General features: G+C 43.5%; 1 protein-coding gene across 2 annotated transcripts in view; it reads left to right on the top strand.

Annotated features, from left to right (window-relative positions):
* PSMB7 (proteasome 20S subunit beta 7) overlaps positions 1 to 25,394 on the top strand; it is a 59,003-nt gene that overhangs the window by 8,654 nt on the left and 24,955 nt on the right. For both annotated transcript variants that reach the window (XM_045468939.1, XM_045468938.1), the window contains exons 5-6: positions 525 to 640; positions 20,659 to 20,717. In XM_045468939.1, the coding sequence (XP_045324895.1) occupies positions 525 to 640; positions 20,659 to 20,717 (175 nt within the window). The remainder of the gene's footprint in view (positions 1 to 524; positions 641 to 20,658; positions 20,718 to 25,394) is intronic.

Genomic DNA, 25,394 nt, shown 5'->3' with positions numbered 1-25,394 from the left:
GTTTATTCAAAAGAGAAGGTGTTTTGACATGAGCCATCTTCCTGTGAGGCTGCGGTGAGGTGAGGTTGAGAATTTGAACAGCTTGAGTTTAGCCGCTCCTCAGAGTTCACTTTGAAAGTAGCTTATCTGCTAATCACTGAGAGGTGTGATGGGAAGGGTGCCGATACATTTTGGAGTAAGCCAAGCTTGGCTCTGAGAGATTGGGCTGGCACTTAAGGTCTTTGGGTTCGTTTTCTCTTCTCTAAAGTGAGAATGATCCTCTTTTAAAGGGAGTTCTGTGACTAAGGAAATAGGCACGTTGGAGGGCCTCACACAATTGAGTCTGTATGGGCTGATAGTGGTGTTCCAACTCATGTTCCTTCAGTCCACATTTTGTTCCCATCAAACAGTAACCACTTAATGAAACAGTAGCAGTGTAAGAAAGCCTTTTGTTGTCTGACTTCTCATACAGCTTTTGGGTAAGTTACAGTGATGCATTGTAGACTCATTTTTTTTTTTTTTCTTATACATACTCTGATCACCAGGTATCAAGGTTACATTGGTGCAGCCCTAGTTTTGGGGGGAGTAGATGTTACTGGACCTCACCTCTACAGCATCTATCCTCATGGATCAACTGATAAGTTGCCTTATGTCACGATGGGTGAGTGTAACATTTCCCTGATGTTTCAGAATCCTCTTATTTGCCAAGGTGGTCTCTTAAAGAGCTGGGCTATTTCCTATTAGAGGAGCCCGGGCAATATAGTGCTTTGATTCATTCTGCAACATTTATTGAGTTCCTCCTATGGGTTAGGCCCTGTTCTAGGTGCTTGGGATACAGCAGTGAACACAAGTTAAAGATTCTTGCTTGCAAGGAGTTTGTATTTTAGTGGGAGTAGACAGACAGTAACAACGACTGTTATGAATATATTAATATTTTAGAAAGTGATAAATACTAGGAGAAAAAGTTATGCAGGTGATTCCGTACTACAGTTACACAAGATACTACCTTTGGGGGAAACTGGGTCGAGGCCGTATAGAAACCCAGTGTATTATTTCTTATATCCGCATGTGAATTTACCATCATCTCAAAACAAAAGGTTAAAAAAATTAATGCAGGGTAAGGGGGCTTTGGAGTGTGGGAGTGGAAGTCAGAATATAGTATTAAATAGAACAAAGTAGGCCTCAGGGTCAGGTTTCAGCGGAGAGAAGTTAGAGTGGAAGCCTCGTGGTGGGAACACGTCTAGTACATGCATTGACTTTTTTTTTTAAGCGAGGGTGACTGGGGCCCCTCTTAATTTCTGAGAGATCAGAGGCATTTAATTCCTCTCTGAACCTCGATTTCCTCACCTGTGAAATGGTATCAATAATATCTACCATATACACCAGGTTGTAAGGATTAGAAGTAATATATATAAAGCATCTGGTCAAATGCCTCGTCTATAATAGTGGTTACTCTTTTCAGACTAGCTTTCTACATTTGTATTTAGCTCTAAAGGCTAATCAAGATTATTATTTTTTTTTTTAACGTTTATTCATTTTTTTTTTTTTTAATTTTTTTTTTTTTCAAGGTTTATTTATTTTTGGGACAGAGAGAGACAGAGCATGAGCGGGGGAGGGGCAGAGAGAGAGGGAGACACAGAATCGGAAACAGGCTCCAGGCTCTGAGCCATCAGCCCAGAGCCCGATGCGGGGCTCGAACTCACGGACTGCGAGATCGTGACCTGGCTGAAGTCGGACGCTTCACCGACTGCGCCACCCAGGCGCCCCGACGTTTATTCATTTTTGAGAGACACAGAGCACTAGTGGGGGAGGAGCAGAGAGAGAGGGAGACACAGAATCCGAAGCAGGCTCCAGGCTCTGAGCTGTCAGCACAGAGCCTGACACGGGGCTTGAAGCCACAAACTGTGAGATCATGACCTGAGCTGAAGTCAGACGCTTAACCGACTGAGCCACCCAGGCGCCCCAAGAGTAATTTTTGCTTTTAATGATCACACACACGTGCGTGCACACACTTACACACAAAGGAGTGATAAAATTGGGATTTTCAAATTATGACTTTTATGTTAAATTTCTGAGTCAAATTGTGTAGGTGCAGAAATTTGAACAGGTCATGTGTAGCTGGTATTTTTCCAGCTGTTGTTTACCTCTTAGGTTTTTTGTCTTGGTATCTTGGCTCTGAAGAGCTAGGAGAACTGCCTTGAATAGTTTGGAAATTGCCAGTTTGAGACCTTGCTATTCCATTGTGCTCTCTAGCCTCTTAGAAGGTTTTTAGACAACAGATGTTCCCTGTTTGCTGGGGAGAATGATTTACCCCCAGATACCATCTGGGCGAGTCTTTGTAATTATTTTAAAATGAAGATACTTACAGCAATTTTAGAATTGTTTGGAACTGCTTTATTCAAATATATTTGTTATCTCCATCAAAGTACTGTTTTTATTTCTCCCTGTTTGATTGATGCCCTTAAATGGTGGTAAAGATGAATTAGCTCTTTCTCTTAAGTAGTTGCTTTTCTTCTTTTTTTTAACTGTAAGAGAATTTCACACTTGCAGAAAAGTAACAGTAATGTACAATGGACAGTCCTATGTACTCTCTACTCATATGTGTCAGTTAACATTTTAGGACACTTGTTCTCGCTTTCTCAGACCTTATTACTGTTAACTTTTTGTGTGGAATCATTTGAGAGTAAGTAGCAGACACCATTATCCATCTCTGAATCCTTTACCTTGATAAAATCATCACAGTCAGGAAATTTAACGTTGTTACAAAGCAGGTTCAATTTTAAGCTGGGAAAATTGGTTTCTTTTGCTTTTGAACTGTAGTAATTTGTCTTCTGAGCCCAATCCCGAATTCAGGAAAAGTTGTTGAAAGTGAGCAGTCAGGCAGTTGTGCCACATGTACTCTCCCTCCCGGTCGACAGTGAACTTGTTCTTCCAAGTCTAGCGTGTCTCCGGGGTGATGCTCCTCAGCCTGAACTCAACGTGGCCTACTTCTGTTGAGAGGTCTTTGCTCTACAGAGTCTGCTTTTGCTACCGCGAAAGACCAGATTAAGGAGCAGACATTTGTAACATCTGATTAATACACGAGTAAATGATTACTTTGAGCTGCAGTTTGTTCATCTGTTCATTTATGTGCCAACTATTTCTTGCCTTCTCTGTCTAGGCACTGTGGCTGGCTCCACAGATAGAGATGAACGCGTGGATCTTTGCCCTCGATATAGTCGCAGTGTAGTGAGGGAACCAGATGTATGAACTGACAAGGGCAGTAGGTAGAAAGGCCAGTGGAGGCCCGAGGGAGAAGGGATCACATGGAAATGGGAGGACCTCAGGAAAAGCTTTGCTTCACATGAACAGAATCTTAAAAGAAGCATGAGTTACCTTCATTCATCTATCAGATACTTAGCACTCACGGTGTGCTGGGCACTGTGCTAGGTGCGGGAATACAGTGGTCAGCACAGCACCTGCCCTCAGAGCTTAGAGCCTCATGTGGGAGACAGGAATTTAAAAAGTAAGTACACATTCATCTGAAAGAATGCCCTGTGCTAAGTGCCCTGGAGGAAAAGAACAGTAATACGAGAAAGTAACAGGCAGGAATATGTGGGTAATGGCTGTTTGGGAGGTCCTTACTGAGCAAGTGACATTAAAACATATTCTAATGATAGTAATTTACGAACATGACAAAACATTCAAGTGGGGATATTACATGAAAAATAAGTGTGTTTCGTATCCCTCCTCCAAAGTAACCACCTTTAAGGTTTTTTTTGGTGTTTTTTTCCAGATAATGTTTTATGAAACCGCTTCATGTATCTGTATCAGTCTGTCACGATTAAAGATACACAAATGAAGTCATACCAAACACACTGTTCCCTTACTGTTAACTTGTTTTGGAGAGGTTCTTTATCAGCACAAAAGAAGTTCTTTATCATGTAGATCTGTATCACAATGACAACTGCATAGAAATGCATTATATGGCTGTATTAGGACTTAACCTATTCTATTGATGCATATTTCTGTACTTCAGATCAATTCCTAGCAGTGGAATTTCAGGATGAGGGTGTGTGTATGTATTGTTCCTGGTCCTCTGTGGCAAGCGACAGAATAACTGGATCATTTAAGGAAAAGAGAAATACGTTGGAAAGGATAGTAGGTGGCTCATGGAATAGCTGGGAGGGCAGGAGCTGGATGTGGGGCCGCGAGCAGTGTCAGAAATCCTTTTGTGGCATAGGCTGCCGCAGGCGAGCACAGAGTGCTCCAGACCGTGCTGGGGCCACAGGTGCTGCTGGGGCCTGGCTCAGCCTCCCTGACTCTTCTGGAATGGATTCTTCCTGACATCCCTTTCACCACTGCCGGAGAGTTCCTTATTGGCTGGGGCGGGGGGGGGGCAGGGATGCTTCTAATTGGTGAAGTTTGGTCACTCGCTCCTAAGGGGGTGGGGTTCCCCAGAATAGGAAGGGAGTCATACTATACACACTGCCACTGATCAGCCCAGCAAAGTGGCAAAGGGCCATATAGCTCATTCTGCTTTTTGAGAGCTGTTGCCAAATTGCCCTCGGAAAAGATTGTACTAGTTTACATTCCCACCAAGAGAATGAGATTGCCGTTCTCTTAACAACCTTACCAACACTGGGTATTTGTGCCAGTCTGATGGGTGAAAGATGGGAAGACGTAGCACGTAAGCAGAGACCTGAATGGTAAGTAGAAATTTGCCAGGAATTCCTGCCCTGCTCCTTGTCCCCAAGGAGAGACTTCAGGCCCTGTGTGCACTAGGGACCTGTACGGTCGAGGAACTAAAGGGCCAGAGTTTGCTGGACGGGTGAGGCAAGTGCTCTGGGTGGGGGGAGTGCTCAATGCAGGGGGCAGAGCTGAAGCTAAGACCTTCTGGAAGGTGGAGTAGAGGTATGACTAGAAAGCTAGGCCCGAGAGGGTCTCAGTGATAGAGGCCAAGTTGTTTGGCTTTTGTCCTGGAGGTTCCCATCTAAAGTTTTCACGCCAGAGAAGGATGGGATAAGGTTTGCTTGTTAGAGCAGTCTTACGGCTGTCGGAAGGAGGATTGGCATGAGGGAGTCTGAGGCAGAGATGGAGATTGTGTCTGGCCAGAAATATTGAGGGTGTGGCCGGGTTTGGTGACAGTAGCGGTGGCCACTGTCTTTACAGCGAGCCCTCGGTAACCAGCTGACCATTAGACCAGATCGCAGGCGTCTGGCTTCCATCCTCTCCTGACTTCTCAATGCCGGTTCCTTCCTGGTTCTTGACTGCATTGGCGCAGTTAGCTCCTTCACCTGGGGTCACCTCCCTTCCAGTTGGGCTGTAGGCCCCTTTTCCTGTCTCGTTTCCTATTCCTCCTCTACCTGTCCCCTAGGCCTTTGTTGTAACTGAGGCACCTTGTACCTCTCGCCCTCCCCTGGGCTGGCTCCTCCACCCCGCTCTTGTAGTGCTGCCTTCCTTCCGAAAGGCCTTTTCTGCCCCCAGTGTTCCTGCTGCTCATCCGGGGTCTAGCCCAGAAGCCAGTCCCTCGTGACTGCCCCATGCTGGGTTAGCAGGTCCCTCTCGGGGCATTCCAGGATTCCTGCCTTGTCTGCTCGGCCCAGCTCTTGTCCCTTCCACGCATGCGAATGTTTGGCGAATGTTTGAAATCTCTCAGAGCATAGAATCTGTCTTGCCTCCAGGGCCCCAGAGTCCTGTGTGACTCAGTGAATATTTGATGGCGAAATAATTTTCTGATTCGCTAACTGGCTTGTGTCAAAGAGTATCTGAAACTTAGCGTTAGAAACCTCAGCTACTCGTTATTTTTGATGAACAGTTTCCAGTACCCTTGGAATGGAGTTGATTTATGATTTAGGTTGTGGTGCATATGGGGGGCCTGAGGTCCACTGTGAGAGAATGGCACAAAGCATTGGGGTAAGGTTGTTTTTTTTTTTCCTTTAAAAGTCAGTATCATTTCACATTTAAAGCGTCTTTGTGCCAGAGTCTCCTAGCGCTCTAGTGCTGTCACATTATTTTCAGTTAAAATCCTATGCGAGGGATGCTGCAATTGCTGTTTTATTGACGAGAGGCCTGAACTCAGATTAAGTGGTAACTTGCTTGTTATTGCGGCAAAGCTGAGATCTGGACTCTTCTGGCTCAGGCAGCCCTGGTACAACACGGTTGCTTTGATTTTACCTCTTACAGATGTTACTTCATTAAGCTATTAAGCCTTGCTTCTGAATACTGAAAATACCTCTACAGATTCCCAAAGGGCATTTATTTGTTTTGCCTATTTTCGACTGCCTGTGTGCGGATTTTCTATCCTGCATATTAAAAACGGTATTTGCTGAAACCACTTTGTAGTATCAAAGGAAAAATTTAAAAATTATACAGTTTTACCATCCAAGACAGCATGCTTTTTATTTTTTTCAATCCAAGTCCGTTGTGAAGAGGAATGCTTTAGCAGAGAATATAAAGTAAAACATAGTTTTTGTACTGCCCTGGCTTGGTGTTTGTCATTTTTTAAGTTGCTTTTAGCCATCGTTCCCTTTGGAGCAGGGCTGGCTCGTGTCTCTCCCTATGGCGATGGCAGGTGCAGCACTGCCTTTCTTCCTAACCAGCCAGTTCTTCTGGCTTCCAGTCGTTGGGGTCGTCTTCCCTCCCTCCCTTCTCCTTTCCTTAGTTCTTTTTTTTTTTTTTTTTTTTTTGAGAGGGTAGGGAGCTGGATGTTGAGGGAAAAACCCCGCAATGGCCAAAATTTGGTGGATCTCGTTTTAATTCATGTTACAGCAGGGGCAGGACATGGATTGAGGGTCCTGACACACTCCGCCCCCCGCCCCCCACCCCCCAAACCCCCTCCACCCCGGGCACAGTTGAAAAATTTGCATGCAACTTTTGTTTTTAATGTTTGTTGATTGCGTGAGAGAGAGAGGGAGTGAGAGAATCCCAAGCAGGCTCCACGCCATCAGTGTGGAGCCCGACACAGGACTTGAACTCGTGAACTGTGGGATCGTGACCTCAGCTTAACTGATTGAGCCACTGAGGTGCCCCTGAAAAGTTTGTGTGTAACTTTTGACTCCCTCAACACTTAAGTACATAGTAGCCTATTGGTGACTCGGTAGCCTTGCTGATAACGTAAACAGTCCAGTAACACATATTTTGTATGTATTATGTACTGTGTTCTTTTGATAGAGTAAGCTGGAGAAAATGTTATTAAGAAAATCCTAAAGAAGAGAAAATACATTTAAAGTGCTGCCCTGTATCAGAAAAAAATGCACATCTAAGTGGACCCATACGGTTCAAACCTGTTGTTATTGGGGGTGAGCTATAAACCAAACGTCAAACTACAGACACAATAGAAGGCCTTCCTGAACGAGATGTCCCACGCAGCATTAGCATCCACTGTGGAACTGAGGCTTTTCCTAAGTGTAGCTTAAGTGAGAAAATGAGTATTTCATGGAAATTCCCATGTTTTAGTTAAGTTACGAGTTTTTTATTACAAGAAATAACAAAACTTTGTAATTAATCTTTTTTTTTTTTTTCCCTGAATGGTTTGACAGTAAGAGCTGGAAGCTACAAATTACCCGTAAGACAAGGGTGACTAAATTTTGTCTACCCATGGGCTTGCATTGGCCACTAGCCAGGTGCCTGAAGGCTACTCTTAATTTACATGGAATAGAAGACACCTGTCTTGTCTTGTGCATCTTTAACATGTTGGCACAGCTTAGTGAGCACGGAGTCCAGGAGCTCCTCTCTGAGGTCTTGCTTTCCTCAGGATTTACTTGGGAGAAGAATGTATCCAATTCCTTGTGGTGTGGCCCTTGGACAGCTTCTGTCCTAAAACCTCTTGTGGACGTGATGTTGACCGTAATGACAGCAACGTTCAGTCAGCAGCTTACCCGTTGCATTGCCGCAGTCGTGAGATGTTTTACTGATTGAATCTTTGCAACATTGTGAAGTGGCTACGATCGTCCCTGTCTCACAGGTGCAGAAATCGAGACTCAGAGAGGTGTGCTCACGGCAGACAGCCAGGGTGTGCGTGAACTGGGATGGGGACCCCAGCCTCTGTGACTTTTCTCCCTTGGCCGTATTATTGCTGTGAATGGTGTGTGGCATGTGGTCCAGACCAAATGTGATTTGGTGCATTCTCAAAGAAGAGGAGAGGGCCCCTTAGGTTTTGTTTAATTATTATTTTTTTTAAGAGAATAATTTGCAAGAGACTGCAGGTGATTGATTAGTGTGATTGTTGAAAGCCAGGCAGGATTCTTTGATTTTTCTTTATTAAGAAAGGGAAAAGGGTTTGGGTTGTATATTTTATAGACAAAATGGGGGCTCTTTTAATTCTCAGATTAATTAGCTTTTTCTTTTAACTTGCCAGCTTTTCTTTATTAGGCAAACTGAAGTAGTGTCAGGAGAAGCTTGGGGACCATCTTTTGCTATTAGTTTGGCAGTGTTCCTTGCAGCGGCATTGGCAAGGTATATAAAATTTTTATTTTTGCCCACTTATTCACATAAGAATTAATATGAATACAATTTCAAGCATGACATTCCTGGAAATGAGGCCCTTGGACAATTTAGGAATACTAACTTAAGGAATAAACATTGGTATGCACCATTAGGGAAGACTTGGGGTCACTGCCAAGGCCATCCAGGTAAAATTTGATCTCTAGGTAAACTGGTTGTAGGATTTCCTAATTACTGGAATGTACCTCTCAAGCCCCAGTTTACAGAGCCCCCTAGCAATTAAAAAGATTTGGGACAGGGTAGTAAACGTACTGGATGTCTCACCTTGTGGGCAAAAAAAACGAGTCTTAGAATTAAGTTGGAACATCAGTAGGGAATTCAGACCTGCCATTTTCTGCGTATTTTTACACTAAAGTGCAACCTTTGTGCAGACATTTTGATATCTCCACATGACTTGATTTTGAAAATTTTCCTGCTCTGGATCAAATTAGTGCACTGCAAGATGACAAATGTTTCTTCTTTTTTTACTTTTTTTATTAAAAAGAATTTTTTTTTTCTTCTTAACGTTTATTTATTATTGAGAGAGCATGAGCATGGGAGGGGCAGAGAGAGGAGGAGACACAGAATCTGAAGCAGGCTGCAGGCTCTGAGCTGTCAGCACAGAGCCCGACGTGGGGCTCCAACTCAAAAACTGCGAGATCACGACCTGAGCCGAAGTTGGACGCTCAACCGACTGAGCCACCCAGGTGCCCCTGCTTTTTTAAATTTTTTAAACTTTATTTATTTTGAGAGTGAGAGAAAGTGCAAGTAAGGGAGGGGCAGAGAGAGAGAATGAGAGAGAGAGAATCCCAAGCGAGCTCCACACTGTCAGCATGGAGCCTGATGTGGGGCCCGAACTCACAAACTGTGAGATCATGGCCTGAGTCGTAGTGGGATACTTAACCAACTGAGCCACCCAGGTGCCCCAGCAATTGTTGCTTCTATGTTCATTTTCAACTCTTAAATCAGGTGTGGACTCAGCATCACCGCATGTGGTTCATAGGCCTACGTAAAAGTCGTTTCGGAGGCCGTGTGGACTTCATGGCTCCAGCATTGCTGGGGAGTCTTTTCCTAATAGTGTGGGCTGAGTGACTGTGTAGGGGTTCCACAAACATGAGTCTCTGTCAGTCCTAGACTGATGCTCAGACCCTGCTTTCCGCAGGTCAGGGGCTCTGCAGTGGACGGCACCCCATTCTGTTGGGGGCTTTGTCAGACAGCTAGGGACTTCTCAGAGCGGCATTTCTGTAAACCACCTGAGGCATAACCTAGAATCCTAGAGAAAGGCGGAGCCCCTGGCTCAGTCCTAGTCCTCCTTGTCCAGGGCTGCTCACCTAACCTTTCTGAACCCCAAGTCCCTCATTTCAAAAAAGAAACTGCATTTTTTTTTTTTTTTCTGACTTGGGAAGGTCCCAGGGCTATTGGGATGCTGCAGTGTCACGTCGTGTGTGAACACACCGTAAGAAACCTTGTATTTTTCTGTGCATCTGGTGCTCTTGACATTGTTTTTCGAGGTAGTGTGGGAGTCCAGTTGGGTTCAGATCTAAGTCCGACATTTACTAGCTTTTGACCATGAGCATTGATTTCATCTGTAGAATGGGGGTTAGAGGAGCTCTCCCATGGGAAACCATACATAAAACATTCTTCGTAGCCCAGGGAAGGTGTTCACTGCACGATATCTTGATTATTTTAGTGCTAATACATTCCCTGTGTGCAGTTCTGTACACTAAGATTTCTCTGGCAGTTTTCCTTGCTTCGATTAAGTACGGTGCATTTCAGAGGATTTAAAATGTGCAATGCATGGATTTTATATTTTTACATTTGTGCTGCTGTGGAATACCAGGAAACGAAACCACTGGAAACCAAAGATTCATGGAAGTGGGATCATGCATCTTGATTCCTGGTTACTGTGAAGGTGGTATATGAAGCCAATAGATGGTGCCGTTATGTAAGAAAAAGAGAAAAAATGTTTACTTCTAAAATTCATCATGTTGTTGCAGGGAATGTTATCTAGCCAGCCCTCCGCAGCTCTTAATCTTTTCTAATTAAAGTGGACTTTGTTCTTGGTTCCGTGTAAAAAAATATTTAATGTCTCCTCTAGGTAAAATTGAATTAATACGTAGGGTGCTATTCCACCTGTTTTTTTCCTGCTCTGACATTTTACCGTCAAAGTCTTTTCTGACTTGAGTTCAGTCCTTCGTCTACCCCCAAGTCAAAGCCCTTGCCAGCTTTCAGCCCTTGCCAGCCTGTACTCTTCAGAACAGTGAAATGCAGCCCTTGCAGTTTTAATTTCTTTGCTTTAAACCCTGCTGCAGAGGGAGTGAGGCTAACTAATTCATCTTTACCTGCTCTTGTTTCAGAAGTGGGCCAGAATTGGCCCTGCTACAGAAAAGGGCCTTTATTCTCTTATAACCTAGTGTTCGATGGTCTTTCACTTATGAGACAGACTAAGCGGAAAGTCATTTTATGCATCGGAACACTTTTCACTGTGGAGTTCATTAGAGCAGGGATTTGCTGTCAGCCGTATCTGTCATGACTAGCTGTGTGACTTTGGGTAGGTTCCTTCACTTGTCTGGACTTAGTTTTTTTCAGTCTATAAAATGGAGGTAAAACCAGCTCGTCCCCAGATGGACTAAGTGAGAAAATACATGTAACGGTGCTTTGCGCATTTTTTCCACCCTGTAGGATTTCTTATTTGCGCACAGGCTGTGTGGACCAGATAAACCTTTCCTGGTGATTCAGGCCGGGTGTGTCTTACAAATGATTAAACTCTGTGGTCCTTGGTCCTTGAGGGTCTGAGGGACATGAAAACTTGAGAAAGGCCTGCAAAGTGGGACAACCTGTAATTTGGGAAGTTGTTTTGAAACGTGGACCAGAGTGAAGGATGCCTGTGAAAGACCTGTCCGTTCGGACTGCCTTGAGCTCCTCCAGCAGGAGGGAGGAGTGGGTGCCCCGCGCCCACGGTGCTGAGTGAGCTTCGGTGTCCTGGGGGGGCCTAGTGCTGCGGGAGACTGAGAGAGGCCTGTTTTACGAGGATTTCATCCTCTGTCTTATCCCCGAAGCATAGGGTTAGGTGGCTCCTCTGTTGGAAGGAGAACCATTTCCATCCTCATATCGTGGCGTTTCTTAAAAATACATTAATGAAACTTTCACTTTTGAGGCCTGAATGCCCTGATTTTAGTCTTTTCTTAAGAATTCGTGTTTTTAGCCTGTCAGGTCAGTGAGATGTTGCAGTTGCAGTTATAAAAAAAAGTCCCTGTTTCCTTCAAGTGGCATTTTAAATTACTTACTTAGAGTAAAATTTAACTCCTTTTTGACTATATCTAGAAAAGGAACTGCATTTTTTTGGGACATTAGTTTTTGAGTGAAAATGTCGGATGCTTTAAAAATCTATTTCTAAGCATATTAAATGGAATAATTTTTTTTTTTTTTATTCATTGGGAATAAAAGGTAGACTCTTTGACATTGAGGTACATTTGCTGATGAAAAGGAAGCATTCTTTCCCCTCACGAGGGGTTTAAATGTAATACTCAGTGCTTACTCAGGAGTGAAAACATCAAATTAAACTGTTTATGCTGACAAAGGACAAATCTGGATTTCAGCAACCCATGCAAGATTGTCTGATTGCTTGGCCTGCCTCGCCTGGAAGCTTTTGGCCAGGACTTATAATGAAATGCACGCATACAATTAAACCATTTCAAGTCGGTGTCTTGGGTTTTCCCGAGCGATGTGAGGTGCTCCACTGCTCTCTAGTGGCTGAATGTGGTCCCCTAGCGCCAACATTGCTTTATATTCATAAATCAGCTCTTCATACATTGGCAGTGTTGGCCTCCAGAGCAGGCACTAACACCGGGAGACTAGTCCTTGTAGACAGGAACGGAGTGAAAAATGATCCCAACCCATGGGTCTGCGGAAAGCACCGAATTTTACCCGGGACGAGTAGCCAGTTGACTAACAATGAGCAAGTGTGAGTAAGCACTCTGTCTGGGAGATCTGACACTGATGGATTAGAATGTTCTGTGTGTTACTCTCTTATCGCTGCATACATCTTACACCTTGGCAGGCCACGGTGGCAAACAGGTCCTTGGGCACTTAAAACAGACCGCTCCTTAGCAGAAGGAGCAGCTTTTTTCCTGAAAAGCTCTGGTTAAATTGATTTGGGGGAAAAGCAGTAGAAATCCATTTCCGGCTGCCTGTCAGAACTTCATGACTTTGAGAAAAGAAATTTTGAAGACCTCTGTTTCCATTAAAACTGCCAACCCTGGAACTTGTTGAGGATGATTATATAAAATAGCTCCTGGAGGACGGGGACTTTGTCTTAGAGTAATTACAATAGCTAGTTTTTATTGGGCTTTTCCTGAGTGCCAGGCCTTCTGCTTTCTGTGTCCTTCAAGCTTCCCAGCCACGCAGTGAGGAAGATCCATTCTGCCGTCCTCTCCGTTGTACGTTGCACGGCGGTGGAAGCTAAGGCCGGGGCGGCGTGGCTGCCATACTTGCAGCTTTCGGGCGACAGTCGCACTGGGCTCGGAGTGACGGTGCGTCCTGGAGCAGCTTGGCCGCCTTGCGGGGCGGGGCTCTCAGCGCCTCAGTGATGTGCTGGGGCAGACGGTGAAGTGCCCGAATTGTGCCCCCTCCTGCGCAGCAGTGTGCCCTCTGAGCCCGCTGCCTGGCGGGCTCCTGGGATGGTTTGTTTGAAGGAAGGAGGGGAAGTTGCCCTTCTGAAACGTGGAGCCACGAGACTTGGGCTTGAATCTTGGCTCCACTTCTTATTGACTGTATTGCTTTTACTAGTTGAGCCTGTTTCCTTGCCTGTAAAGAGAGGAAATACCTACATCGCTTGAGTTCAGGGTCTGGGACCTAAAAGGCTCTCAGTAAATGCTTTCCCCTTTGCCCGTCTGGGATTTTGTGAGCATAGACCTTCTTAGAAAAAAGCAAATTCCGCCTGCTGGCTTTCAGTTCCTTCTAAGAGTTGGACTTAGAGCATTGGGTTTTAGAAAATTCTTTCAGTCTTTAATTTCTTCAGCATGTCTAAAAACATAGATTCTAGAATTGCTGAGTTTGATTTCGTGCTTTAAAGAACACTATGAAGATAACATCTCATGGCTTTTTAACAAAATTCTTCTGCCCTCAAGCTCTATCAGTTCAGGTGTTTTTGAATATACAGGACAGGTAAAAGTGGTCGATAGTAAAATTTTCTTGATACCCTTCCTATTTTGTCCTGAATTCCTTCTGAAAAAGTGAAGGTCGCACTCACTGAAGTACTAATGCTGATAAGCTAAGATCAGAAATACCTTCAGAGGTTTTAGAAAATGGAGACTAATTTCATTGTTCTTTTTATTAAAAAAATTTTTTTGAATGGGCTTGTTTTAAAATAAATAGAACAGGTTCTTGAGTGGCATTGCTAAACAGTGAACGGCATCTGTTTAATCATTTAAAACATTTAACTAAAATTTCAATCCCATTTGAATTTCCAAGCAAAACTACACAAATTAACCATACCCAGATGTGTGCTAATCATTCTGCTGAAATCCGAAGAAAAAGCAATTTAGAAAGCATGCTTTTTTTGCAGTGGGGAGCTAAGAAAATATAGCTGTTTCCAGGCTTACTTGTTAATCTCGATTTCACGCGTTTGGTTTTGCTACGTAAGAGGCCACGTGGTGGAATGGAAGGAGCATCAGAATGATCTGGGTTCAAAATCCCAGATTTGCTAATCAGATTGGTTATGTGATGTGGGCAAGTTCCTCACCTCCTAGATTCTGTCTCCCCTTTTGTAAGATGGGACTACTCCGATCTGCCGTGTCTGAAGAGCAGACAAAACCAACGGGACTGTGCTTTGAAATTTTTTAAACACTATGTGTACTGTGTTATTGTGGTCTGTTTAGTGATTTGTGTGCCACAGTGTAGACTTCTGGATAAGTGGGAGCTGGCTTGGGGCTGATCTGCTTAGAGGACTTCATGATAAAGATGCTTTTACCTTGAAGGCCGTACTAAGGAGGCCCTCCTCAGGACGGTGGTAGACACGGTGTGTATATTTGTTTGAGATGATTGATTGCTGTCGTTCCTTGAAAGTATTGACTCCTGCATGGATTGACCTTCAGGCCCCTGGACACAAATTTCAGGAATCAGCTGCATGCTGCTGCTCTTAGCATGATGGTGACAGCTGGCAAGATCTTGGGGTTTTTGCTTTTGCTTTTTGCTTTTTCCATCCCTGTACCATGTCAAATTCTTACTTTCTCCAAGTTTATACCTTAAAAAATTGTAAGTAATGTCTGGTCTTTTGTAGAAAAATAAAAAAAATGTGAGTAAACAAAATAGTATCACTCAGATATAAGCATAATATTTTGACTTATATTTTTCTAGATTTGTGTAATATGTGTCATAGAAGCTTCTGTGTTAACATTGCTTTGGAACATGTTTTTCCCCTCTTGAATATTTTATCACGGACATCTTCTTATTGCCAAAAAAATAATTGTGTTAATGACTGTATACATAATATTGTTTATTTTTTACTATTGTCTGATTGTTTACTTCTAGTGTTTTGTTTTTTGTTCTGCTATTCTAAACAGTGATCTTTTTATATACATAATTTGGGTACTTATCCATTTATTTCTTTAAAATAACCCTAGCAGTGGAATTGCTGGTGGAGATGTATAACTTTATCCTTTCTGATTGATGTTTCTAAGTTGCCTGATAAAAAAGTTCTATTCATTTTTGCTTCTACGAGTGTGTTAGATTTGCCTGTTTCACAACACCTTTGTCAGCCCTGGGTATTATTTTTTAAATCTTTGTTAAATGTAAAAGTCAAAAAAATGATTTAATTTAAATTCATATTTCTTTGATACTAGTGAACTTGAACAGTGCTTCTAAATGTACAGGCCTGTCACATTTTTTCTTTTTTTGTCAACTGCTGTGTCCTTTTTTCTGTTGGTATATTGGTGTTCTTTATCTGTGAGCCCTTTTTATTTATTGATGCCCTACATGTTGCATATATTTTCCTGAGTTTCACAGCCTATATTTTACATTGTTTACAGAAGTTGGTCTCCCCCCCACCCCCCACCCAAACCAGTGGCCTGCTGTTAATAAGAGCAGATACTTCATTTTAAAAGATTGGCTGGAGGTGTGGCCCCTTGGCATTTTTGCCTGGGACCCCCTTCTCCTGGAGGTTAGCAGTGTGGATGGCCCCCACTGTCATCTTGAAGCGGGTTAGGCCCCGACAGTCAGAGATGGGGAGCAGACCTGCTTTCCGGGACCCCACAAGGTATCTGTTGTGGGAGGAATTCTTTTAATGGCCACCAAACAGGAGCAGCCAGGGTGCAGTGGTACCCACCTGGTGGCTGCAGTGGATCAGGGAGCGCAGGGCAGTTCCTGGCCCCCTCAGGCGGAAGAGGGCTGCGTTCTGTATCCTTCCCCCATCCCTGTCTCCACAGCTTGGCTGCTGGGTGGTTTGGGAGTCCCAAGGGGTTGAGCAGGGAGGAGGTGGGAGGTGAACTAGGGACATACGGTGGGTGCAGGAGGTGAGTCAGTGGATAGGGAGCCACCACTATGTCTTGCACCATTCTCTTTTCTTTTTCTTTCTTTCTTTCTTTTATTATTTATTATTTATTTATTTGGAGAGAGAGAGGGGGAGAGAGAGAATCCCAAGCAGACTCCTGCTTGTCCGCACAGAGCCCGAAGCGGGGCTTGATCTTATGACTGCAAGATCATGACTTCATTCGCTGTCAAGAGTCGGACGCTTAACCAACTGAGCCACCCAGGTGCTCCGCACCATCGTCTTTCTAAAAGCTGGCCACTGATCGCACCTCGTTTTTCTGTTTTAAAGAGCTTCGTTCTGGAAGCAACACTGGCTACTCAGCAACTGTGGGTGGGCTGCAAAAGGCAGCCTTGGTGGAGGTTGCTAAGGAGCAGCTACATGGAGACTACGAATGAGACGGGCTGTCTAGTAAAATGCAGGAGCCCACGGAAGGCATTTTACCCCTGTGGTATCACAGAGGTTTGGACCAGACCAGGACATATAATATGACATGGTTTTGTGGGTTTAAAGCCTTTTTTTCCTTTTGAACACTGAACTTGCTTCACATCTGAGTTTGTCTTATATTCACCCCAGTATGGTAAATTAGGCAATAAATGTCTTTTCCACTTTATCAAGGCATTTATTGCTATCATCACTCCTTCAGGGCCAGCTCAGAGTTTTCCCCAGCTCCTTCATTTGGACAGGTGTCCTCAAATCAGCCCGGCTTAATTCAGCAGATTCTATTTAGTGCTTGCTGTGTGCCTGAGACCGCTAGGGATGGGGGTGCAGATATGAACCCTCATGGTGGGGGTTGGTCAGGGAAAGCTTGTGGGAAGAAGCAGTCTCTCGGCTGGGGTTTGAAAGGTGACTAGGAATCCTGTAGACCGTCAAGGGGGCAAAGGGCATAGCATGTGCCAAGGTGGGATTGGCTTGAAGTGGTATAATTTAGGAAATTACTATCAGTTTTATGTTGGTGGGATGTCAAGTGTATGTGTCAGGGCTGAGGAGGGGGTCGAGGGAGACAGAGACCCGATCGTGGAAGGTCATGCACGTCTGCTCTGGCCAGTTGTGGTAGGAGAGGGTGACTGCCTCAGGTCACGCCTGAGACAGAGTCCTGCCGTGTGTTTATTCTGTAATGCCAGACAAGAAGCTCTACCACTTTAGTGGGGTGACTGAATGGCATGACGTGATGCGTAGCCCATGGCGGGTGCTCAGTGTGCCCTGGTTTCTTCCTCCTTGGCTGCCTTCTCCTCCCTGCTGTTAGATAAGCTCTTTGAGGTCAGGCCTCACACCTCTTGCTCCTTGAGCCCATCCTGCATTTGTGGAAAGCATCCTCCCTCTGACCTGTGTTTCCTTCACCTGACATGCCTGCTGTCTGAAGCAGAGGCCCTCGTCTCCTGGCCTTTCTGTTCATGCATTCCTGAACGGGAAGCCAGGTACTTCTGACTAATTGTCTAAGGTGACCTTGGTTTTGGAATAGAAAACCAGTGTAAATGCTCCTTAGAAGATCGTTTGCCTTGGTTTCGGATTTGGAAGTGCCACGTTTGGGTAGGTTGATGCTGAAATAATGGAATGTATCAGGGCATTACTGTGGCTTACAAATGGGATATGATATTTAAACATTTTGACGGTCCGTGGATGCTATACTAGTGTGGCATTAGGTGATTTACTGTATATAGTTTTAAGTGGCATGGAAGCAAGATCTAGGAAACCTGAGTGAAATTATTGAAGAATACTGGTCTCCTGGAGTTTACCATCTGTTTTTTCTTTTGAATGGCCAGCTTCTGTTCCTTCCCCCAGTTGCATTGCCTTGAAATTATGTGAGGATTTGCATCTTGTTCTCTGGCCACTTTGGGCAATTGCAGTCATTTTTGAAATTCTGACTTCAGTTTTCTAAATAGCCGACACACGATCAGGGTTTCCTAGAAACCTGTTGACAAAAAGTCTACGGCTCTCTGTCTCCTAGCGCTTCCACGGATTTCTGAAAAGGGGGCGCCAGAGTCCTCCTTTCCTAAAAAGCTGGGAGCAGGAGCTAATTTGCAAGTGATTTAGAAATTGTTTTTAATGTTGAATTTCCCTTTCTTTTCAAGTTTATTTGGAGTCTGCTTATCTTTGATCTCCGGAGCAGCAGAATCAGGCAGTTTAGCAAGCTTCTGCTTTCCAGAAGACTTCTCCATACCATGACTGTGCTCTGTAGGTTGGAGTGTGTGTGTTGGGGGCGTGGTGTGAAAGGGGAAGTGGAAATACAGCGGGATAAATACCCCCGTGTCCTTTCTACATTGACCTCACCTGCAGCTTCCAGCTCTTGAAAAAAAAGTCATCCTCTCTGATAATGTGAGAAGCATCCCCACACTGAAGAGACTCTTTTTTGGGCAACAGTTTAGACATAGTACATAATTTCTGCTTATAGAAATTTTGCCTGCAGCATTGTTCCCTAACAGGAAAAATAATATTTTTGATAAGGGAAGAATTATTACATTGAGAGGAAAGTGCTTTTCATTCTTTAAAATATTAGATGAAGCTAAACAGAAGGAAATATATGTGCCCAGGAAAAATTAGAGTAAAATTAACCTGTTTATTATGGTGAACTGCCAAAGAAAGGGTGACCTGAGAGAAAAAGAACAGGGCTGGTAATTTTTAAGGAAAAATGTCTTTTAAGGTAAGCTTAAGCTTAGTTTTCTCTTATACAGTAATTGATTACAGTTTTCCACAAAGTTCTTGTCCTAACGTTTATTTCAGGCCTCTGGTACATTTACCTGTAGCTTTTCAGAGGGAGATGCTTGAGCCAGATTGGATTAGGCAAGGCTGCTCTTGGGCACATTTGGTGTCTAGAAATGTTTTCTTCCGAGATTTTCTTATTTGCAGTTTTCTTGTTTCTTCATGAGAGCTGGCCTCTGTTTTCCGCACAGAACCAGCTTGTCTTTTTACTGAAGTCCAAGACTGGCTCTCACCTGGGCCTTAAAACTGGAGTTACTTTTTCTTCTTGATCCCTGAATCTCAGAGTAAACGAGTGACTCACAGAACGTTGGTGGACTTTGACTCTATTTTCAGGTTTTCAAGGACATGTTTATTAACGAAATTCAGAGGCTTGGCTTTGGTGAATTTGCTCTTGCTTACCTGCTGGTTTTATTTGGATGCACTGGTTTTATAGCTGTTTAATTTCTCTCCTTTCCAAAGGGCTTTTAATATCTCTTTAGATCCCCCCCCCTCTTTTTTTTAAGGAGAAAAAAAAATGGTAAGAGGGGAGAATGGGGTTGCCTTTTGCTCCCAAGCCTAAATGAATAGTCATTGCTTGTAATACCGGTCTACACTTGACGCTTCCTACTGCTTTAGATGTGATGTATCCGGTGCTGGGAAGGTAATGATCCTCAACCACAGCAATATTCCATAACAGGAGTATCTGTCATATTCATCGGGATTACCATGTTCGTTGATTTGTGTCTGTAAATCTGCTGTTTCTACCCTTTAAATTTGATCTATAATTGGACCTCCTTAAATGGTTCAGATAAGGTAGTCTGTATTTTCTCAATGCAGCGTGGCTGTCAGCTTCTCCTTTTTCATTATACATTCAGCAGACTTGATAAAATCAGCAGGACACCTCATTTGAAACTGTTTAATCGCTGCCTTTTTCCTTTGCTAAAACCATTGAGGTGGTCAAGCGATGTACACAAATCATTTTAAATAGAAAATATGGTTTTCTCTGTGACCCAGCTAAATAGATAGTGTTATGCAAAACAAGTTAAAAAGTAATAAATGCCAAAAAAATCTTCTAATTGGAGTAAAAAATTGTGGGCAACTCTATCCTCTCTCCAAAAGTACAGTATCCTGAAATATTGCCAGGACTCTGTAAAGACAAGATGATGGTTTTCTAAAGATTCTCTGGTTTCTGAACAAAGCAAGTTTAAATTTTCAAATAGTGCTGAGCTGCCTTTTACATTCATTCAAAGGGGGCCCACGCTTATTTGTAATGCCTTTATATCCTACTTTTGTAGGGAGAATTTGCTGTCTGTTAATATCTATGCAGCATAACCTTTCAGCCATTTGCTATTGTGATAATAAATTTTTGTTTCTTTGTCTGTCATTTTGTCTACTCAGCTGTTACTCTTCAAAGTGCGAACTAAAAATAATAGCTCCAAATAAATGCCACATAATAAAGTGTTTTACAGTTGAAGCCGGAATAACCTGGTGGCTGCGGCTCGCAGGCCTATTACCATTGCCGGTGCTGTGGTTTCTTCCCCGTGTGTCAAGGTGACTCTACCAGGGCCAGCTCATTAAAACAATCTATTCTTTCTAACTGGCCTGGTATTTAGTGCTGTACCCAGCAGCCTGCCAAGGCACAGTTGTGGAGCACAGGTCTCAACAGCGTAGGATGTATGAAATTATGTGCCATTCACTTTTTTGAAAAAATACAAATTCCCCATAACCTCATTTTCATGCTTCAGCGTTTTATTGTGAATAATTTACAATTACTCCTGTCAGTGGTGGATGTTGGGCCAGTTGCGGGTTTACCCGAGATAGTGGTAAGTGTGACTTCAGGCTTTTGAAGAGCATTGTTTACCTGGTTTATGTGGCCCTGTAGGATTAATATTTACACCGCGCTTGAGTGGGACGCTGGGCGTATTTTGCCATTTTTGCTGCCCCAAAGTAAACTCGACATGGAGAAGCTGGGAGTTGGTAAATATACTAAAAATGCATCTTTTTTCTTTCAGGTTCTGGTTCCTTGGCAGCAATGGCTGTGTTTGAAGATAAGTTTAGGCCAGATATGGAGGTATGTCGGTCCCTGCAGTGTTCTTCTCTTTCACGTGTTTTTCCAGTTGTATGTTGGACATTTACAGATCGATTGCCAATTCCTCCAGAGCTCCTATAGCACTGCTGTTAGTTGGAACGCTCTTCGGCGCAGATAAGCATATTTGCTGAGAAGACAGGTTGGTTGCGAGAGCCTCGTTTTGGAGTGGCCCTGCCGTGCCCTCCCTCAGGCTTGGGGAGCCAGCACCCCTCAGCTATTTGCTCTGGCCTCTGGGCTGTCCGGGAGTCTTCTTGGCTGTAGATGCTGCTGCACCGTGGAATGTTTTTGTGTGCACTCAGCTTTCTTTGTCACGGTATCTTAAAATGACAAGTTTTTTGTTTGTTTGTTTGTTTGTTTGTCTTCTCACCGAGAACAGAGAAACTGTGTATATCTTTGCATGTCACACAGACCTGGTCTGAAAATGGAGGCCGCTTAAAAAGTCCCTATAGATGGTTCTGCATCTGGCAGAAGATGGGGACAAGATCGCGTGTGTAGTGGACCATGCTCAGAGGGTGATCAGGCTCTGGTGTCTCTAATATATCTTTAGGAGGTTCCGTATTATATTTTCTTTGGTGGTGGGGGAGGGTGGTACCTTCTGAATGGCATTCCACCTGTCTGCCGTAGTGATAGATGTACCCACCATTAAGCAACTTCCCTGTCTCCCAGACCTCCAAGAACAAACCCACAGGTCTTCCATTGTCCCTTTCGAACGAGTGTTCCGTATGCTTGTGTGCATGGGACCGCATTAGTCCTCCACTGTGCTTTGTCCCTGCCGCTCAGCCAGCTTGTGGGCACAGAGGTCCTGAAGGCAGCCTTCACTACCTGCTCTTGGTCTGTTGATAGTTGTTAATTTTGTGATAGGGAGTAGCAACTTGTTTTCGACAATTTAGTAGGCTCTTTATACCCTCTTCTTTAATAGGTAGGCATCTGCCGTTTCTGCCTTCGCAATATTGTTTTCTTTAGATACCAGGAGATGTCTCTGGGAGTTGCTTTTTGACAGTGCTCTATGCCTAATCATCTTTGGAGAAGATTGCATGTTAAAACTTTTTGATTTTTCCACCAGCTCATTGTCATCAGAGCACCAGCTGTCATCGGAACCCTGAAGCTCTCTCTCTGCCCTTTAGGTTTGGGCCAAGTGCCCTGAGAGCCAGAGGATGTAGGGTTATGGATGCTGCCCAAGCAGGACAGGGGTTTCCTGCCAGAAGCCTTGTTGCCCTTGGTATGTGACGTTAGCACACACAAGTGACTTAGTCACAGATAGCTAGATTTCTCCCCTTTGTTGCACATCTGCCGGAATTGAAACATAATGACTAAAGATAGGATTTAGCTAGGTGTTTCGTAGTAAAGATAATAGAGTCTTGCTCCAATTAAGGATAGTATGCAGGTCTAAGTATCAACTATAAATGAGATTAGGATTCTGTTCTCATTTCTCAATGTGAAAATTTATTCCCAGATCAGCATTATTTTCTGTTTGGGGTTCTTAAGTACTGAGAAAAAAATAAGATGTACTAGGTCACTTAAAAAGAAAAAGAAAAAAAGGTCTCCCAGTCTCCAGACTAAAGGAGAGGAGTTCCTGAGGCTTCACAAATCTATTAGAACTAACAAAGGTATGGGGAGAAAGACTCTGATGATTTTTGTTTAGAAAATCACCTCAGTAATGTCAAGCCCTCCTTTAAACCACATTAATCTTTTCAAATTTTCTTGAAAGCTTTGTCTATTTCCAATTGATTGGAACCTCCATATGTTAGAGAAAAATGGGAACTGCAGAAAAAGTTGAAAGCATGAGGTATATTAAAAGTGACTTTAACCCTCTGCTAAAGTAATTTTACATTATTTAGAGTTTGGATTTGAAGTGATTCAAAGGCCATGAATTTAATATTGATGTGATTCGAGGAAGTAAAGGGAAATGTGGTCATCCCTTCAATAAAATTTGTGCTATTATCAGTCTGAAGAATGCGTTCCTTAGATCAATTTTGTTTGCATCTCAGACCACTTAGTGTTCTGTATTAGCTATGAGACCTTCAAACAGCCTGACCAGATTCCCATTTCAGATTGATTAATTAATTTCGCAATTTCAGGTGACTGGTTTTGTTCACTGAAGTTGTTGAAACTTGACACAGATGGGCAGTGAACAGAATCACTTCATTGTGAAGAAGGTAGTAACCTGTTTCCCCAGTGAAGTGGGTTTAAATGTAAATAGAAAGCAAATAATAGTATAACAACTGTCTGTGGATAGTGTTTACTCTAATGGGACATTAACAGATACCAAGAGAATTTATTATAGAGACTGAGCAGCTGACTGCTGGCCACCTTGCTTTGTTTCGATGGAGATTATGTGATGTGGTTTCAACGGAGGCTGAGACTGCCAGTCAAGGTTGAGAGGATGAGTTTTAGTGACTTCTTTGCTATGAGAAAGAATTCAGCAAGGTGTCATTTCTGGTTTGCATAGAGCTCGTGGAAGCATTTTGGTTTCAGATTTCCCAACTTTATTTTCCTTCTTTCCGGGAAGGCTTTCTGTCTCCGTGACAAGAAGCCTTCCGTGACTTTTCTTTCTTGCCTGTCTAGAGATTGCAGGCTCGGGTGGCTAAATCCGCTTATTTCCTTCCAGTATGAGAAAGGATTATGGACATGTCTCATGCAGAGACCCAGGAGAGCATTGCTGCCTCTCAGAGTGTACGTGGATTGCTAGGACGGTAGCTGTTCTACACGTCACAGAATTGCGTAGGGAAGGGGCCATTTTAGGCTAGCATAATTACGTATTTTTTGCCAGACAGTCATTTTTAGTCCAGACTCATTGAACAAACTCTTGGCTTTTTTTATTGTCAAAACAAATCAATAAGAGGTACTCCATAGCCCCCCTCTCCTTTTTTTCTTTTTTAAAACTACAGACCTGTGCCTTGGACAGTGCTGGTCCTAGACTGTAGTATTTGTAGACTGAAAGCCCCTGTCTCCTCAAAAACCTCGTGTTCTTATTGCCTTTTGCTACACGGTCCAGCGTGGTAGCCAGCAACCCCACATAGCTACTGAGCATTTGAATGTGGCTAGTCTGACTTGAGAACCCACTGGGTGGAAAATACACACCAGATTTCAAAGACTTAGTATAAGAAGATTGGAAAATAAATTTCATTAATAATATTCTATTGATTACATATTGAAACAGTGCTACTTTAAGTATATTGGGTTAAATAACAAATTACTAAAACTTAATTTCACCTAATCTTACTTTTTTTAAAATGTAGCTAATAGAAAATATAAAACTACATAGGTGGTTCACATTATTTCTGTTGGACAGGGCTGGGATAGCATTGTTTCTTGAACTTGTCATTTGCACATCACATTTAAGGTTTCTGCCATATCCAGGTGCCACCTGTACTACTACTACTGTTATTATTTAAATATTTATTTTTTTAGAGACAGAGACAGAGTGTGAGGGGGGGAGGGGCAGAGAGAGATCGAGAGAGAGAGAGAGAGAGAGAGAGAGAGAGAGAGAGACAGAGACAGACAGACACAGGATCTGAAGCAGGCGACACAGGATCTGAGCTGTCAGCACAGAGCCCGATGAGGGGCTTGAACTCACAGACCACAAGATCATGACCTGAGCTGACGTTGGATGCTTAACTGACTGAGCCACCCAGGTGCCCCTGTGCTATTATTTTTCTTGAAAAATATTTTAAAAATGAATTCACTGTTTTACAAATTGAGACATTACCATTTACATGTAATAAAATGCACAGATCTTAATTAAGTGTACAGTTAGAGAGGTTTTGGCATTTGGGTTTTTGTTGTTAAGGTTTATTTATTTATTTTGAGAGAGAGTGTGAGCAGGAGAGGGTCAGAGAGAGACAGGTAGAGAAAGAATCCCAAGCAGGCCCCACGCTGTCAGCATCGAGCTCGATGCGGGGCTCAATCTCATGAACCGTGAGATCATGACCTGAGTCAAGATCAAGAGTTTGGGATGCTTAACCGACTGCATTACCCAGGCACCCCAGATTTTGGCATTTGTGATTCATTTCGTTTTCTTGTCAGTTCCCTTTCTCTTCTTCCCTACAACCACTTCAGTTCACCTTTTTAATATAAATTTAGTTTTTAAATATAGTTTATATCTGTGAAATCCTGGGTTTGATGTGTTGGTTACTTTCCCCCCCAAAACACATGAAAGTGAGTGCACACTATTAGTAGAAATTAAAAATGTATTCATGGCATCACCCATCGTGTGTCAGCCCAGGGGTATGAATATTAAACTTTGGGAAATGTGGGGCTACATTTCCACTCCACCACAGCCCGTCTTGGCAGCTTGCTGTTCTTTGAATTTTTTTTTTAATGTTTATTTATTTTTGAGAGAGCGAGCGCGAGCATGAGTGGGGGAGGGGCAGAGAGAGAGGGAGACACAGAATCTGAAACAGGCTCCAGGCTCTGAGCTGTCAGCGCCGAGCCTGACGCGGGCCTCGAACCCACGAACTGGGAGATCATGACCTGAGCCGAAGTCAGACGTTTTAACTGAGTGAGGCACCCAGGCACCCCGGCTTGCTGTTCTTTGAGTACAGGGTGTACATGCTTGTCATTGAATCCTCACTGCTGGTGTCAGCCAGCAATGCATGCCCTCAGTTGCTTCTTCCTTTATTTGTGTCCTTGTCCTCCGTTGTACACACCTGTCCCATT

The sequence above is a fragment of the Leopardus geoffroyi genome, chromosome D4 (genome assembly GCF_018350155.1).
Source record: "Leopardus geoffroyi isolate Oge1 chromosome D4, O.geoffroyi_Oge1_pat1.0, whole genome shotgun sequence".
Lineage (NCBI taxonomy): Eukaryota > Metazoa > Chordata > Mammalia > Carnivora > Felidae > Leopardus > Leopardus geoffroyi.
This window is presented reverse-complemented; position numbering and strand designations above follow the sequence as displayed.